At 42.2% G+C, this 16,517-nt stretch overlaps 1 protein-coding gene across 24 annotated transcripts in view; it reads left to right on the plus strand.

Annotated features, from left to right (window-relative positions):
• Positions 1–604: 604 nt before the first annotated feature.
• EP400 (E1A binding protein p400) overlaps positions 605–16,517 on the plus strand; it is a 110,592-nt gene continuing 94,679 nt past the window's right edge. For 19 of the 24 annotated variants that reach the window (XM_070762594.1, XM_070762597.1, XM_070762586.1 and 16 more), the window contains exons 1-3: positions 627–755; positions 3,320–4,662; positions 10,382–10,492. In XM_070762594.1, the coding sequence (XP_070618695.1) occupies positions 3,346–4,662; positions 10,382–10,492 (1,428 nt within the window). In that variant the 5' untranslated portion in view covers positions 627–755; positions 3,320–3,345. Of the gene's footprint in view, positions 756–3,319; positions 4,663–10,381; positions 10,493–16,517 lie in introns of all 24 variants that reach the window. The other 5 variants (XM_070762604.1, XM_070762611.1, XM_070762608.1 and 2 more) reach the window with 4 other exon arrangements.

The raw sequence follows: 16,517 nt of genomic DNA on the forward strand, positions 1-16,517 counted from the left end.
CATTTGTATGAGTCTCCCAGTGTAGCTTTGCAAAGTGGGATGGGCAGCATAAAAAATAACATTGCAAGATAGAATCTGCTCGGTCCCCGGAGCTAGAGATTTATTCTTCCTAAATATTAAATTTAGTCTTAATATTGTCCACTATAGACAGGGCAGGCAACTTTCCACGTGAAATAAACCATTGTTTATTTTCCATTGAATGCTTTTTGCAATGGAACTGAATTCAAATACATTCAAGAATGCATGGCTAGAGGCATCAATAGAATACATATCTCCTTATGAGAGTACTAAAACCCAAATTGTTTAGAAAAGCCAACCCAAAAATGCAAGTTCTAATTAGCAAGGATTGCGCATGCGAAGTACGGGCTTCTTCGCCTACTGCTTCCCGTTTCGTCTCTTAAGGCAGACGGGCTCTCTTCCCGCATGCGCACTAATTTCTTCCCAGCCGCTATACGATTGCGAAGGAGCGGGGAAAAGAAGTCATTTTCCTTGGGGCTTTTTTGTTTTTTTATTTTTGTCCCTTGCCGGCGCTGGTCTACCCGGCGCATGCGCCCATTTTTGTTTTCTTCCTCAGACTCCTCCCCTTCCTCAAGGCTCCTCCCCCACGCCTCAATCCGTTTCCTGTCAGGAGCGGATGGCCGAGGCTGGGCCTCGGCTCGGAGCGGGCCTGTCTTCGCTGAGCATCGGCGGACATTCTTCTCGCGCACTCCGGCTTCCTCAGAGCCGACGCGGGAGGCGTTAAAAAAGAAAAAAAGGTAACCTGCGGGGCCGCCGGTGGGGAGGGCAGGCGGCTTAGGCCGCACGCAAAGGAACGTTACGGTCCTCGCTCTTCCCCCCCCTTCCTTCTCCGCATCCATCCCAGGCGTCGCGCGCGCCCGCTGAGAGAAATAACGGGAAGCGGCAAAGGCCAAAAAGGTGGCGTTGCGGGAAAGGTGAATGCGCCCCCCCCCCCCCCCCCCCCCCCCCCACTAACTATGGAAGGCACGTTTGCTGGCCTCGGAGACCTGATACTTTTCTGGGCTGTGTTTGCTCTGCATCCCTTTTTGAGGGTGAACGGCCACGATTGACAGCCCTTTCTGGTCCCAACAGGCTGCTGAGGTCCTTAAAAGGTAGGTAGGATGCCCTGGATGATGGATCCAGTCAGTGGATCCCCATCATAGCTGAGCATCTGTCTCAGAAAAGTAGAAGGGGGTTGTGGTGGGGACTTGAAACAATCTATAGTGAAATAAAATAGGATAAAAGGTAGCAGGTAAGTTGAAGTTTTTAAAGTGAGATCAAATAATATAAAACGGAAGAGCAACTTTTATTTTAAGTCGATGGACCATATCAAAGAAGATCATCAGCTTATAGGAAAATATAAAATAGGACTCTGTGAAGGAAGATAAAACAGCCTTCAGTGAGATAAAATAGGATAAAACGTAGCAGGTAAAGATAAAATGAAGGTAAAAGGAGGAAGGATGGAAGGAGGAGATGAGAAAGAGAAGAAGACTTTAATACATCAATGGACCATATCAGAGAAGAGCATCAGGCACAGTAAAATAAAATGAAATAAGATAGAGTGAAGGAAGGTAGAGCAGCTACAGTGAGATAAAACAGGATAAAATGTAGTAGATAAAATAAAGTGAGGGTAAAAGGCCTAAGATCAAATAGTATAAGGTGAAGAAGGAGAAGAAAGGAAGAGGAAGAAAACTATTGAGTCAATGGACCATATCAAAGATGAATGTCAGGAACAGTAAAATAGAATTACCGGTAAATGAAATAAGATACAGTAATGTGAGATAGAATAGCTGCAGTGAAATAAAACAGGATAATGAGATAAAATGAAGATAAAATATAAGTTGATGTAGTATAAGGTGAAAGAAGAGAACTTTATTAAGTCAATTAACTATCCAACTAATACCACATGATTCTTGACAAATGTATCTTTTTCTTTTATGTACGCTGAGAGCATATGCACCAAGACAAATTCCTTGTGTGTCCAATCACACTTGGCCAATAAAATTCTATTCTATTCTACTCTACTGTACTGTACTCTATTCTATTCTACAAAATTGCGAGTTTTTGGAGAGGGGCGGAATGTAAATCCAATAAATAATAATAATAATAATAATAATAATAATAATAATAATAATAATAAATAGTTATCTCGTGTCTGATCAAGGTGTTCTGTCTGATTTGAGTTGGCCTTTGAAACAAAGAGCACAGTCTTATTGATGAGGTGTAGTTTGTTCTCTGCCAGAAGTAAGATTGTTTCCTCTGATGCCCCAATATTTTTTATTTTTTTTTAAAAGTAAGGGTTTAAATGGGCCACCCTTTCTGGAGAGTGCAATTTGCAACCAACAATTATCTTCAATGGGCTGGAAGATTGCTTTAATGAAATGTTTTATATTTATTGATTTGATTTGGAAGAGATGTTTTCAGTTAGGAAGATGGCTACTACTAAATTAGATTGGTTTTCTTGGACAATTGCTTATCAGTCCATAGTTCTTCCAAGATTTTGTCTATATTTTTTGTTATCTGCCACAACTGTTTTCTCAATGATTATACCTGTCAGGTATAATCATTCTTAAAATCCAAAAGCTATTCATAAAGGCATTTTCCTTTCTTTTCCCTTCTTAATCTCTCTTTGTGAAGAATAGAATAGAATATGAGGAGGAAGAGGAGGAGAAAGAAACAGAATAGAATGGAAAATGGAATGGAATAGAGTAGAATAGAATAGAATTCAGAATAGAATAGAATAGGAAGAGAAAACAATAGAATAGAAAGGAAAATGAAATGGAATGGAAGGAATAGAGTAGAATAGAATTCTGAGTAGAATAGAATAAGAATAGAATAGAATAATAACTTTATTGTCACTTTGAATGTACTTTCATACATGTACACTCATATCATGTATCGGCATACATTAAAATAAAATTTCATTGTGTTCATTGGATAACCATTATGCATATACAGACACATACGACACAGAGAAACGTCTAGTTCGAATGTATACATATATATGGGGGGGTGGAGGAGAATATTGCGAGTTTAGCAGATGGATGGCATAGGGAACAAAGTGGTTCCAGAATCTGGAAGTCCTGCCATAAATACTTTGAAACCTCCCCCCAGAGAGGAGCAACAGAAACAGTCCTTAAAGTGAGTGTGTGGGGTCGCTCACAAATTCGAAGCACATATTTCTTATAAACAGTATCCTGAATAATGGGAAGTGAGATTATAAACTTCCATGTGGAATTGTAGGAAGCGATGGTCAATTGCTCTAACAAGGAATTTGGTTTAAGTTTCCCCTAATGAACCTTTGTCTCCCCCCTTCTTTTAGAATTTGAGACCGCTGTCAGCGCGATAATGCACCATGGGACTGGTTCACAAAATGCACAGCGCCAGCTCCAGAGGTCTCGATCTTTCACCGGCAGCGAGAGCGACGATCAACAAGCCAACCTGCCACAGTCCCCAGCTCCTTCTTTCGCTCCTTCGGCCAGCCCTTCCGCCCCTCAGTCTCCCGGCTACCAAATCCAGCAATTTATCATGAGCCGAAGCCCAGTAGCGGGACAGAATGTCAACATCACCTTGCAGAATGTGGGACCCGTTTCTACAACCAACCAGCAGATCACCTTGACCCCGTTGCCGATCCCAAGCCCGACTTCCCCCAGTTTTCAGTTCAGCCCTCAACAAAGACGGTTCGAGCATGGCTCGCCCTCCTACATCCAGGTCACTTCCCCGTTGCCCCCTCAGGTTCAGTCGCAGAGCCCCACCCAGCCCAGCCCGGTGTCCGTTCAGACCATTTCAAGTGTCCGAGCGGGCACCCCAGGCCCCGGCTTGGGCATGTGCAGCCAGAGCCCGACGCGAGGCTTTGTGGACGCCAGCGTGTTGGTGAGGCAGATCAGCTTGAGTCCTTCGAACGGCGGACACTTCGTGTATCAGGAAGGATCTGGCCTGACCCAGATCGGCCAAAGTCCCACGGCTCAGGTTCAGCTTTCGTCCTCCGGCACCTCGTCGACTGTCCGAGAACGCAGGCTGTCGCAGCCCCATTCTCAAACTGGAGGGACCATCCACCATCTCGGACCTCAGAGCCCTGTGGCTAGCGGAGGGAATATCCAAGGTTTATCTAACCCTGGTCACATTACCACCAGCAACCTGCCACCGCAGATCAGCAACATTATCCAAGGGATGCAGCAGCAGCAGCAACAACAACAACAGCAAGGGCAGCCCTCAAACAGACCTCTGGGTTTTGACAGGACTTCCGCCGGATTAATCGCTGGGGTTGGAGGCCCTGCTTTTGGCATCACGTCCCCACCGCCTCCCACAAGCCCTTCCCGGGCCAGCATCCCTCAAGGACTAACCAGCCACCCGCTGGCCCCATCGCTCTGCGCCGTGGTGAAAAAAGCTAAAAAGGTCGAGGAAATCCCGCCAGCCACTCCGGAAGCTGCTCAGATGAGGAAGCAGTGTCTGGAGCACCACTTCAAGCACATGGAGACTCTGAAAGACGCTTTCAAAGAGTACCTGGTCGAGTTGTTTTTCTTGCAACACCTGCAAGGCAACATGATGGACTTCTTGGCCTTTAAGAAGAAGCATTGCCTGCCACTGCAAGCCTACCTTCGGCAGAACGACCTGGATCTGGAGGAGGAGGAAGAGGAAGAGCAATCCGAGGTTATCAACGACGAGGTAGGAACCCTCTTCGTTAAAACCGTTAGTTCATGTTTCATAGGCAGTTGTTTTGCCTGCCTGAACGAAGTTGAATTGGAATTTGGTCAGGGAGAAACATTTTAGAAGGCCTACCCTATTTCCCCCCAAAATAAGACACCCCCTGAAAATAAGCCCAGTCGGGCTTTTGAGTGCATGGCAATAAGGCCAAGCGCTTATTTCAGGGTTCAAAAAAATTATAAGACAGGGTCTTATTTTGGGGGAAGCACAGTAGATTGTGTGGCTGGTCCAGCAGTGAATGCATCAAGTCTACAGCATTCATTCTGAATTACTGCGTTAGCCAGGGGTCTTCAAACTTGGGAACTTTAAGACTTGTGAACTTCAACTCCCAGAATTCTCCAGCCAGAATAGCTGGCTGGAGAATTCTGGGAGTTGAAGTCCACAGGTCTTAAAGTTCCCAAGATTGAAGACCTCTGGCGTTAGCACTCATGTTGGCACAAATAAAGGATGCAAGGTGTTCATTTTGGATTGGGGTAAATGTATAGAAGTGTCTTTTCGTTCATCTTTAAAGGGTCATTGTAAAATGGGGAAGTGGAAGCTCCAAGGAAATGGAAAAGTTTCCATATGAGCGGTGCTCTTTTCTTCAGAGAAAAGAGGTGTCAGAATTGAGCTTGAAATCGTTTTAAGTCTTGGGTTCTGCTTCAAATTGTCACCTCACTTTGCGATCTGGGATTTTTTTCTAGCCATCACTCAACAAGTATTATCAGAAAAGACTGTTTCAATAAGGAATCTGTTGTTGTGGGTTGTTTATTTATACTTGTATTCTCAAGTGTGGAGCAAAAGGTGCAGGAATTTTGTCCAGTTCTGTGCCTTTTTTTTTACTCTTTTACTGACAAGTGTGTGCGTATATATATATTATATTATATATATGTATATACATACATACATACATACATACATACATACATACATACATACATACACACATACATATATATACAGTGTTCCCTCGATTTTCACGGGTTCGAACTTTGCGAAACGTCTATACCACGGTTTTTCAAAAATATTAATTAAAAAATACTTCGCGGGTTTTTTCCCTATACCACGTTTTTTCCCGCCCGATGACGTCATATGTCATTGCCAAACTTTTGTCTGCCTTTAAAAAATATTTTTTAAAATAAACTTTAATAAATAAACATGGTGAGTAATAATCTAAATGGTTGCTAAGGGAATGGGAAATTGTAATTTAGGGGTTTAAAGTGTTAAGGGAAATCTTGGGATACTGTTCATAGCCAAAAATAGTGCATTTACTTCCGCATCTCTACTTTGCGGAAATTCGACTTTCGCGGGCGGTCTCGGAACGCATCCCCCGCGAAAATCGAGGGAACACTGTATATATATAATATCAATGACAGAACCTCGATGTAATTTTTGGATCCTGATTCATGCTCTTTAAAAGTTGCAAATTCGATTTCCCCCAATACAGTATTTTCTTAGATCGTCTTGCTGAAACTATCCAATCTCCAGCTTTTTTTTCCTGAAAATAAAGAAGTTCTAATGTAATTCTTTCCATATCTTTTTTGAATTTAGTTAGACTTGTTAGGTAATTGTATACAGAATTGCAATAAAAGTAGTTACAGTTGAGAATTGCAGCCTAAAGGTAAACATGTTGGCAACTTAGTATAAACTGGTGTTTGTTTATCTTATTTATTTGTAAAACTACATAAACTTTTCCAATCCTTTATTCCGAACCACGAATACTCTATACAATTCCATGGCTTTATTGAGAGAGAAAATAAAATCTTTGATTGGAATTTTAAAAAATTGATGTTCTACTATTCTAGTTTGAATGTTATCCGTCTAACAGAAAGTTGGGTTTTTTTCAGAAATTGACTCAATTGCTGTTTAACTTTATTAAAAATATAGAATATATGAATTTGGACTTGCAGGTACCATTTCCTCAGAGAGGTTTAAATTATGTCCAATTTGGTTTTAATAAAAAATTAGTGAATATAATTATATCATTAGTAAATTAATAGAATATTTGCCTTCATCACAGAGATAATGACTATGTTCCTAAAAAACTAGGGATATTGAATGGAGAGCAGGCTTTTAAATTAGATGGATTCTTCATTAGGCATAATAAATATTCAGAAGGTATTAAATGTTGCATCTCCATCACACAGGAAATTAATTATTTTGAATTAATCCTCATAAAGCCATGAGAAGCTATCACATTGATGTTAATGCACCTTTGATTTGAAACTTTTAGTATTTAGGCAAAGGCTATTATTGAGAAAATCCTGTTAAAATTTGTTCACTCGAGAAAGGTGAGGCGCAGCCCAAAAAAGAAAAAAAAAATCCCATAGCTTTTCTGGACAAAATTAATGAGGCTATTTTCTGCATTGTGACAATTTAAAAGCAGGACTATTAATTGTCTGTCTCCTCCAAGGCATCTTTTTTAAATAGTCTATTAAATTAATGCAATTGTTGGATTTCTGCGACACAGGTGTTTGCTTCCTGTTTTCAATCTGCAAGTAATCTTTTTTGATGTAGCTGTTGTTTAGTCGGACTGGGCAAATGTTTTTGGTCTCTTGGCTCCTCACTGAGCTATCCAGCTAAAAGTTTCTTACACATTTATGCTCATTTTGGAAAATCTGTTTGTAGGGTCAGTAAAGGGGGAAGTCAAAAATGGTCTAACTGGATTTAGGAAAGATGGAAGAAAATATTTTTAGCTCAGGATTGAACTGTGAGGTCCTTGGTGCTCTCTGAGCTTGCTTGTTTGTTTGCAGAAGTTTCATTACCCAACTAGGGAACATCATCAGCGCTAGAAGGGAGAGGAGTTTGTATTATTTTTATATACTTGTCGTTTGCCCTTTCAGAGTTGGTGGGAATGTCCTTGGTGGCTTTTGATTAAGCTGTTGTTTACCAACAATCAAGCTGTATGTCAGTCCTGGAAACCTTCTTTATTTATTTAATTTATTTATTGGATTTGTATGCCGCCCCTCTCCGCAGACTCGGGGCGGTTAACAACAGCAATAAAACAGTATATAACAAAATCCAATACTAAAAACAGTTAAAAACCCATTATATAAAAACCAATCATACATACAGACATACCATGCATAAAATTGTAAAGGCCTAGGGGGAAGTGTATCTCAGTTCCCCCATGCCTGGCGGCAGAGGTGGGTTTTAAGCAGCTTTCGAAAGGCAAGGAGGGTTGGGGCAATTCTAATCTCTGGGGGGAGTTGGTTCCAGAGGGCCGGGGCCGCCACAGAGAAGGCTCTTCCTCTGGGTCCCGCCAAGCGACATTGTTTTGTTGACGGGACCTGGAGAAGACCCACTCTGTGGGACCTAACTGGTCGCTGGGATTCGTGCAGCAGAAGGCGGTCCCTGAGGTAATCTGGTCCGGTGCCATGAAGGGCTTTATAGGTCATGACCAACACTTTGAATTGGGCCTTGAATCTTCAGGCCTGCCACATTTAGTACTGTGAGAAACTGGAGGGGGGATTGTATGAGCTGGGAAGATGTGTAGTCATAATAACGTTCCTTTCTCTAAGAGTCAAGGTCACTCTCCCTGCACCCCAGAGGGGTGTTCCTGGGAGGTATCTCCAGTTGGGATGAAGCATTGATTGGACAATTTGATGGACATGTGGGTGCTGGGGCAGGGACTTGGATTTTCTTTCGGGTGGGGAATACCTGGAACCTTTCAGATTTGGGTTTTCCCAGATGTGCCAATAAGACATCTCTAATAAAATGGAACTTTGAGAAAACTTAAGCTTCAGAGTTTTCTTTCGTTGGGAGGTGTTACTTGGAATTCTGACATGTAAACAGTAACCCAGTCAAGGAACTATCAACGTAAACCAGTGTTTCCGAATCCCGGCAACTTGGAGATATCTGGACTTCAACTCCCAGAATTCCCCAGCCAGCATTGGCTGGCTGGGGAATTCTGGGAGTTGAAGTCCAAATGTCTTCAAGTTGCCAAGGTTGGGAAACACTGACTAGACAAAAAATCAAATTGTAAACCACAACCTTATCAAGGAACCACTAAGGCCATTCTCACCAACACTGACAGAGCAAGCCACTAGTATACAGGTAATCCTCAACCTATAACACTTCATTTAGTGACCGTTCAAAGTTACAACGGCCCTGAAAAAAGTGACTTGTGACTATTGATCATGCGCTCAAAATTCAGACGCTTGGCGACCGGTTCATTCATACTTATGACCGTTGCTATGTCCCAAGGGCATGTGATTTTCCCCTTTGCAACCTTATGACAAGCAAAGTCCATGGGGAAGTCAGGTTCACTTAACAGCCAGGCTACGAACTTGCCAACTGCAGTGATCCCCTTAATAACTGTGGCATGGAAGGTCGTAAAATGGGGCAAAGCTCAGTTTAACAAGTTTATTTATTTATTTATTTATTCATTCATTCATTCAATTTTTTCTTCGGAGAGGGGCGGCATACAAATCTAATAAATTATTATTAAATTATTATTATTATTATGCCGCCCTTCTCCCTAGACTCAGGGCGGCTTACATCATGTTAGCAATAGCATTCTTTAACAGAGCCAGCCTATTGCCCCCACAATCCAGGCCCTCATTTTACCCACCTCCGAACGAAGGAAGGCTGAGTCAACCCTGAGCCGGTGATGAGATTTGAACCGCTGACCTACAGATTTACCATCAGCTTCAGTGGCCTGCAGTACAGCACTCTACCTGCTGTGCCACCCTGGCTCTATCAAATGTCCCCCTTAACAACAGAAATGTTGGGCTCCCTTAAGCATTGATGATTCTTGACGAACTTATCTTTTATGTACGCTGAGAGCATATGCAGCAAGACAAATTCCTTGTGTGTCCAATCACACTTAGCTAATAAAGTTCTATTGTATTGTATTCTCGTGGTCGAAAGTAGGAGACTAGCTATATTAAAAAGAGAGTGAACCCCTCTCCCTTGTAACACTGATGATGTTATCCAGTCAGGTCATGAAACGCTTGCAAGTTAGCCAACCAAGCTCAGAAAGTGCCAAGGACCCCACAAGGTTTAGGAAAAGCTTTCACAAAACCACGAAGCCCCCAACCTGTCTGATCAGCAAATGATAGTGTGCGACACGTCGACACTTAGGGTATTCCAATGTTTCTTTCTTCACTTTGTATATTGTAATGTCCTTCTCTTCTTCACCATCTTCTGCTAAGCTAAAGCCACGCACCTCATCGCTCGCCTAGGTTGTGGGAATGGTGATGGGTTGGCAGGGTGAGGATACGGGAGGTATATACTCATCGCTTAATAAATGTCTGGGGGCTTTTCTGAGTGTCAACTGTCTGTCTAGCTAATGTTGTTGTTTGTTCAAAAGCAAAAGATCTCAAGACTTTAACCCATGCTAATGTCTACATGCAATTTCGATTTAGACTTTTTGCATGGCCAAAAGGAGAGAAAAAAAATCCCTGCTACCAGGTTGTCCCTCGCTCTGTTTTTGATAACCAAAAAACCCCCTCCCACAACAAAACTTTGCCTTCCTTCACAAAACCAAAAATAAAACTCTTTTAAACAAAAATAATCAAGAGTTAAATGAAGTCAATGCCTTTTGTCCTCAATCCCGTTGCTATAATGCAAAGCGGGATGCTTTGATCATATTTTTCTTTTTGGGATACAAAGGAGAGAGAGAGAGAGAGAGAGAATGAAAGAAAAAAAATGATTTCCCTTTTGTTTCCCTTCCTCCTCCCAAAATATCTTCTCTCAGGTAAAGGTTGTGACAGGAAAGGATGGGCAGACTGGTACTCCTGTTGCTATAGCAACCCAGCTTCCTCCAAATGTTTCTGCTGCTTTTTCAACTCAGCAGCAACCATTCCAGGTACTTCTTCAATGGATTTTTTAAAACTCTTGAGTTTCATCCCAGATGATGATGATGGATAATAATAAATAACAATGATCATTATTATTATTTTTACTCAATCACTTTTGGTAACGGAAAGTGGTCCTTCCTTCCTCCCAATAGCCCTTCCCTTCTCATTTTAGGAAAAAAAAAAGAGCAGTAAAAACAATTGCATGGGATACCAAGAAAGATGTTATTTCTTTATTTTATTTACCTTGTCTCAAAGTTGCTGGCTGATTTCATTAACTTTCAGCTTTTTAACGTGTTCCACTTTGGTTTGCTTGTCCTTTGGTTCCTTTGTATGTATGTTCTACCTGGTAACTGTTGGTCTCTCTTTCTCTCTCTCTCTCTCTTTCTCTCTCTCTCTCACTTCCCGGAATTTTTCTACAAATTCTTTTTTTGGGGTTCGGCGGTGGTCCCCAAATGCTAACCTACAACAATGACGAGTTTGCAAACTGTGCCTTCCTTCTTTCTGGTTCAGGTTGTGTTAGCACGTTTTATAGCAAAGGTCTTCAAACTTGGCAACTTTAAGACTGGTGGTCTTCAACTCCCAGAATTGCTGGCTGGAGAATTCTGGGAGTCAAAGTCCACAAGTCTTAAAGTTGCCAAGTTTGGGGACCCCTGATTTAATAGAGTTCAGTGGCATGATAATTTATTGAGAAATGTGGTATGCATTACAGAATTAATTGTTAAGTGCTATGAATCAAGCATGGGATTTGTGGCATGTGAATCAGTAATACCTTGATTTGGTACTAATGACAAACCATGGTTGAAGTATTCTAAAAAAAGGAGACTTTGCAAATCTAGGACTTAGCCATTTATTAAAGGGTTAAATAAGATCCAGGAGGGAAGTGTTTTTAATAGGAAAGTGAACACAAGAACAAGGGGACACAATCTGAAGTTAGTTGGGGGAAAGATCAAAAACAACATGAGAAAATATTATTTTACTGAAAGAGTAGTAGATCCTTGGAACAAACTTCCAGCAGACGTGGTAGATAAATCCATAGTAACTGAATTTAAACATGCCTGGGATAAACATATATCCATCCTAAGATAAAATACAGAAAATAGTATAAGGGCAGACTAGATGGACCATGAGGTCTTTTTCTGCCGTCAGACTTCTATGTTTCTATGTTTCTCCCTGCAACAGGCGATGGATAGCTTTGCCAGTTAGATTTTAGGCAATGAAGCTTTCAAACCTCATTTGCTCTGAGGCCAGAGAGATACAGCTAGTCCTCAAGTTACGACTGTTCGTTTAGTGACCGTTTGAAGTTATAATGGCACGGAGGAAAAAAATGTGACTTAGGATCGTTTTTCACACTTAATGACTGTCGGCAGCATTCCCCAAGGTCATGCGATCAAAATTCAGGCACTTGTCAACCAGTTCCTATTTATGACCGCTGGAGTGTCCTGAGGTCACGTGATTCCCCCTTCTGACTAGCTAAGTCAATGGGGAAGTCTGATTCATTTAATTAGGTGCCTAACTTAAGAAATGCAACGATTTGCTTAACAACGGTGGCAAGGAAGGAGGTAAAATGGGGCAAAATTCACTTAGCAACAGAAATTTTGGGCTGAATTGCAGCCATAAGTCGAAGATTGCTTGTATTTGGGTTTTTGAGACCAAAAGTTGAGTGTGCTCCCAAAAGGGCTACAGTGAGGCATTTGCATGTCCGGAAGCATGGTCAGGAACAAAATGTCCATTTTCTGTTAGAGGAGCCCTGAAAACCCCTCCCAACGTTGGCCTATCCTCCCTATAGGATCTCTAGGATCCAAAAAATAAGATAACTAGATGCTTAGATCTTACATTTTATTTGCAAAAAAATTAAATGTCTCACCAGGCACCTAGACATTTTAAAAAGTGTTACCCTGACTTGGCATCAGGTTTTTATTTTAACCTGCTTGATTTAATAGTTTTTACTTATTTTCATGTTTTTGTATTTTACTTACCTTCTGTATGTTATTTTCATTTCTGATTGGGAGCCACCCGGAGTTTGTTATAAGAGGGACGGCTCTATAAATGTTTTAAATCAATAAGTAATAACCAGCAGATCAGTAAATAGGACCAGTATAAATGTCAGGTGATACTGCCTTTCTTTGTTCTGTTTACCAGTAGACCATTGCTTCTACAACTCAGAAACAACAGAGCTCTGAGTAGTGCAGAAGACTTTAGGCAGGGAAAAGGACAATGAGATATGCTTTCCTATTTGTTTGTGGTTTTTTTTATTTATTTATGAAAATTTATATTGGTGTTCAACATACAGGGAGTGTTCCAAAAGTAATGCAATTTTTTAAAAAGTAATTTATTGAACAGACTTGCACAAACACCTGGTGTTTGGCCAGGAACTCGCGGACTCATAGCGCGTTGTGGCAAGGCACATTGTCGTGATGGAGTTGCCAGGTAGCAGAGATGTCTTTTCTCATCCTGATGACCCTTTTTCAGAGTTTTTCCAGCACAACCACGTAGTAGGCAGCGTTAACTGTCTATCCCTGAGGAACAAACTCCTTATGGACCACTCCTTTACTGTCAAAAAAGACAATGAACATTGTTTTCACTTTTGATTTGCTCATTCTTGCCTTTTGGGATGTGGGGGACTGGTCGGTGTACCACTCAGCTTTGGCGTTTTGTTTCTGGGTCATATTCAAAAACCCAGGTTTCATCACCAGTGATGACATTGTCCAAATAATCAGGTTCTATTTCTATACGTTGCAAAAGTTCACTTGAAATTTACGATTCCATTTTTTTCATGACACGGTTGGCGCATAAAGGTTTACAATAACTGATGTCCTGCCACTTCCACAGCTTGAAGAGCACTGAGACCAGTTACGCGGCAAAGCTTAGCGTCCCCCCCCACTCCAAGTGCTTCGGTCCCACTCCGACCAATAGGAGCGGCGTGGGAAATTCAATTGCATTACTTTTGGAACGCACCCTGTATCTGAAATAGGCTTAGTAAGAACTCTGGGGATCAATAATCTAATCCTTTGGTTTATTTGTTTGTTTGTTTGTTTACTTACTTACATACCATGTTTCCCTGAAAATAAGACCCTGTCTTATACTTTTTTGAACCTTGAAATAAGAGCTTGGCCTTATTGCCAAAAGCCTGACTAGGCTTATTATCAGGGGTTGTATTATTTTTGGGAAAAAGGATACATACATAACATCATTTGTGTGTGTGTGTGTGCATGCATACACACATATAAATATATACAGTGATACCTTGTCTTACAAACTTAGTTGGTTCCGGGACGAGGTTCTTAAGATGAAAAGTTTGTAAGACGAAACAATGTTTCCCATAGGAATCAATGGAAAAGCGATTAATGCGTGCAAGCCCAAAATTCACCCCTTTTGCCAGCCAAAGCACCCATTTTTGCGCTGTGGGGATTTCCCTGAGGGTCCCCTCCATGGGAAACCCCACCTCCGGACTTCCGTTGCCAGCGAAGCGCCCGTTTTTGCACTGCTGGGATTCCCCTGCAGCATCACAAAAACATGGAAGTCCGGAGGTGGTGTTTCCCATGGAGGGGGGCCTCAGGGGATCCCAGCAGCACAAAAATGGGTGGTTCGCTGGCAACAGAAGTCCAGAGGTGGGGCATCCCAGCGGCGGTGGTGGGTTTGTAAAGTGAAAATAGTTTGTAAGAAGAGGCAAAAAAATCTTAAACCCCGGGTTTGTATCTCGAAAAGTTTGTATGACGAGGCGTTTGTAAGATGAGGTATCACTGTATAGTAGAGAATATATAGTATATAAACAAATATACCGTTTAGAGGTGAATGGAGAACAGAACCGTATCTCCCAATGAGCTTGACAGGGCTTAGATACTGAATGAATTGAAAGAAGTACTTCTCTTCCAGCTACGTTGTTGATTTTATTTTAGTTATCAAATTGGTACACCCAAGGTGCCTCAGGGTGGTGCACAACACTAGGTTTTAAAAAAAACCAAATACAGATGTAAAAGACTATATTGGTAAACATTCTATTTACTACAAATATGTCTTTAAAGGATAATAAATCAAAGTAATTTGTAGAGTAAGAGATTTCTTGGTGATAACTGGATGGTTAAACAGATGCTCCACGCTTAATGGCAAAACACCTCTTCCTTATTTACCAGATTGGGGAAAACTGCTGCCTTAGCATCTTCCAAAGTATTAAGTAGAATCTTTTTACTGCTTGTTTAAGGGAGGGGGAGAATGAGGATGAGCATTTAATCTCATTCCATGGACACCTCCTACTGCTCTAGTGCTGTATATCATCCCACAAGCCAATGGTTCTCAACCTGGGGGCCGGGACCCCTTTGGGGGTCGAACGACCGTTTCACAGGGGTCGCCTAAGACCAGGGAAAAAGACAAATTTCTCATGGTGTTAGGAACTAAAGCTTCTATTCTGTCACCTTGGAACACATTTTTACAATTCGACCAATCAGATGTTTACAGTGGGGGTTGTCCCTCTGACCTTGTTGCCAATCAGCTTCAAGCTCTGTTGGGAGAATAGGCGCTAGACTTATGGTTGGGGGTCACCACAGCTTGAGGAACTGTATTAAGGGGTCGCGGCATTAGAAAGATTGAGAAACACTGCCACAACCCTTATGAAAATGCCAATGTCCATTGCCAAACCAGTGACAAGATATGGGTTTCCTAGCTGTAGATATAGGAGACCGAATGTCAGTGTCTTAGCATAGAAACATTAATAAGACAGGAACTTGCATCGGGAACTGGAGGTTTCTTATTTTCACTGACACTGTAATGGCAAATTGCTTAATGTTTCTTACATAAACATAAGTGGGGAATTGACAGGTAACATCCCTCACACGATTATAGATGAGAGAAACAGGAGGCAAAACAACCGATTATAGATGAGAGAAACAGGAGGCAAAACAACCCGTAATGAATTTTGGAGAAAGCCACTCATGTATTCCTGCAAGAATTGAGCTCCTGATTGATCTGTTTGTAGTGCAAAATACAGGATCAGTTGATTAGACCCGTGATGGCGAACCTATGGCACAGATGGCACGCAGAGCCCTCTCTGCGGGCACGCAAGCTGTTGCCAACTCATCTCCATCATGTATGTGTGCATGTCACTCACCAGGCAGCTGATTTTGGGGTATCTGCCATGCATACACGGAGAGTGGGGCACATCCCCAACCTCTAGAGCAGTGTTTCCCAACCTTGGCCACTTGAAGATATTTGGACTTCAACTCCCAGAATTCCCCAGCCAGCAAATGCTGGCTGGGGAATTCTGGGAGTTGAAGTCCAGATATCTTCAAGTGGCCAAGGTTGGGAAACACTGCTCTAGAGGTTTTTTCCGAACCCCTGGGAGGGCAAAAACAGCATCCACCGGGCTCCGGAGGCCCTTTGAAGGGGACCGAAGGAGAACAGGGAGTCACGCACGAGGGGCAGGGGAGGGTCATTTGCGCATGCACTGGGGGAGACCTGCGGTTCACATATGCATGTACAGGGAGTGGGGCATACAAGGGGTGTTGTGTGCGCATTGCATTATGGGTGCCGGCATGCACTATAGTGAGCACGCACCCCTTTGGGAAACGACAAGAAAAAGAGTTAGACCGTAATGGTAGAAATACGAAGGTGAGATGAGAGATTTGTGAGAGAGGGAGCTTTTTTCATATTGTATTGCAGTGGTACCTCTACTTAAGAACTTTTCTAGATAAAAACCGGGTGTTCAAGATTTTTTTGCCTCTTCTTAAGAACCATTTTCTAATTAAGAACCCGAGCCCGGAAAAATTTCCCAGGAAATTTGAGAGCGGCATGAAAGCCCAGCCAGCTTCCTGCCATTCCCCCTTTAGTCTTGGCCATCTCGGACTTTTCTGGGCTGCCAGAGGAGCCTTTCGGTGACGCTTAAGGAGGCTTTGGCAGTCCAGAATGAACAAAGCATTTTCCTTTCTCTAGGTGCTTGGAGAGGGAATAAACCTTTGCCAGGGCCCAGGGAAAAGAAATGCTCCCTTCGCTCTGGGCAGCCCAAAGCGAACAGAGTGTTTTCCTTTCTCTGGGTGCTGCCTC

This window comes from Erythrolamprus reginae, chromosome 10, assembly GCF_031021105.1.
Source record: "Erythrolamprus reginae isolate rEryReg1 chromosome 10, rEryReg1.hap1, whole genome shotgun sequence".
Classification (NCBI taxonomy): domain Eukaryota; kingdom Metazoa; phylum Chordata; class Lepidosauria; order Squamata; family Dipsadidae; genus Erythrolamprus; species Erythrolamprus reginae.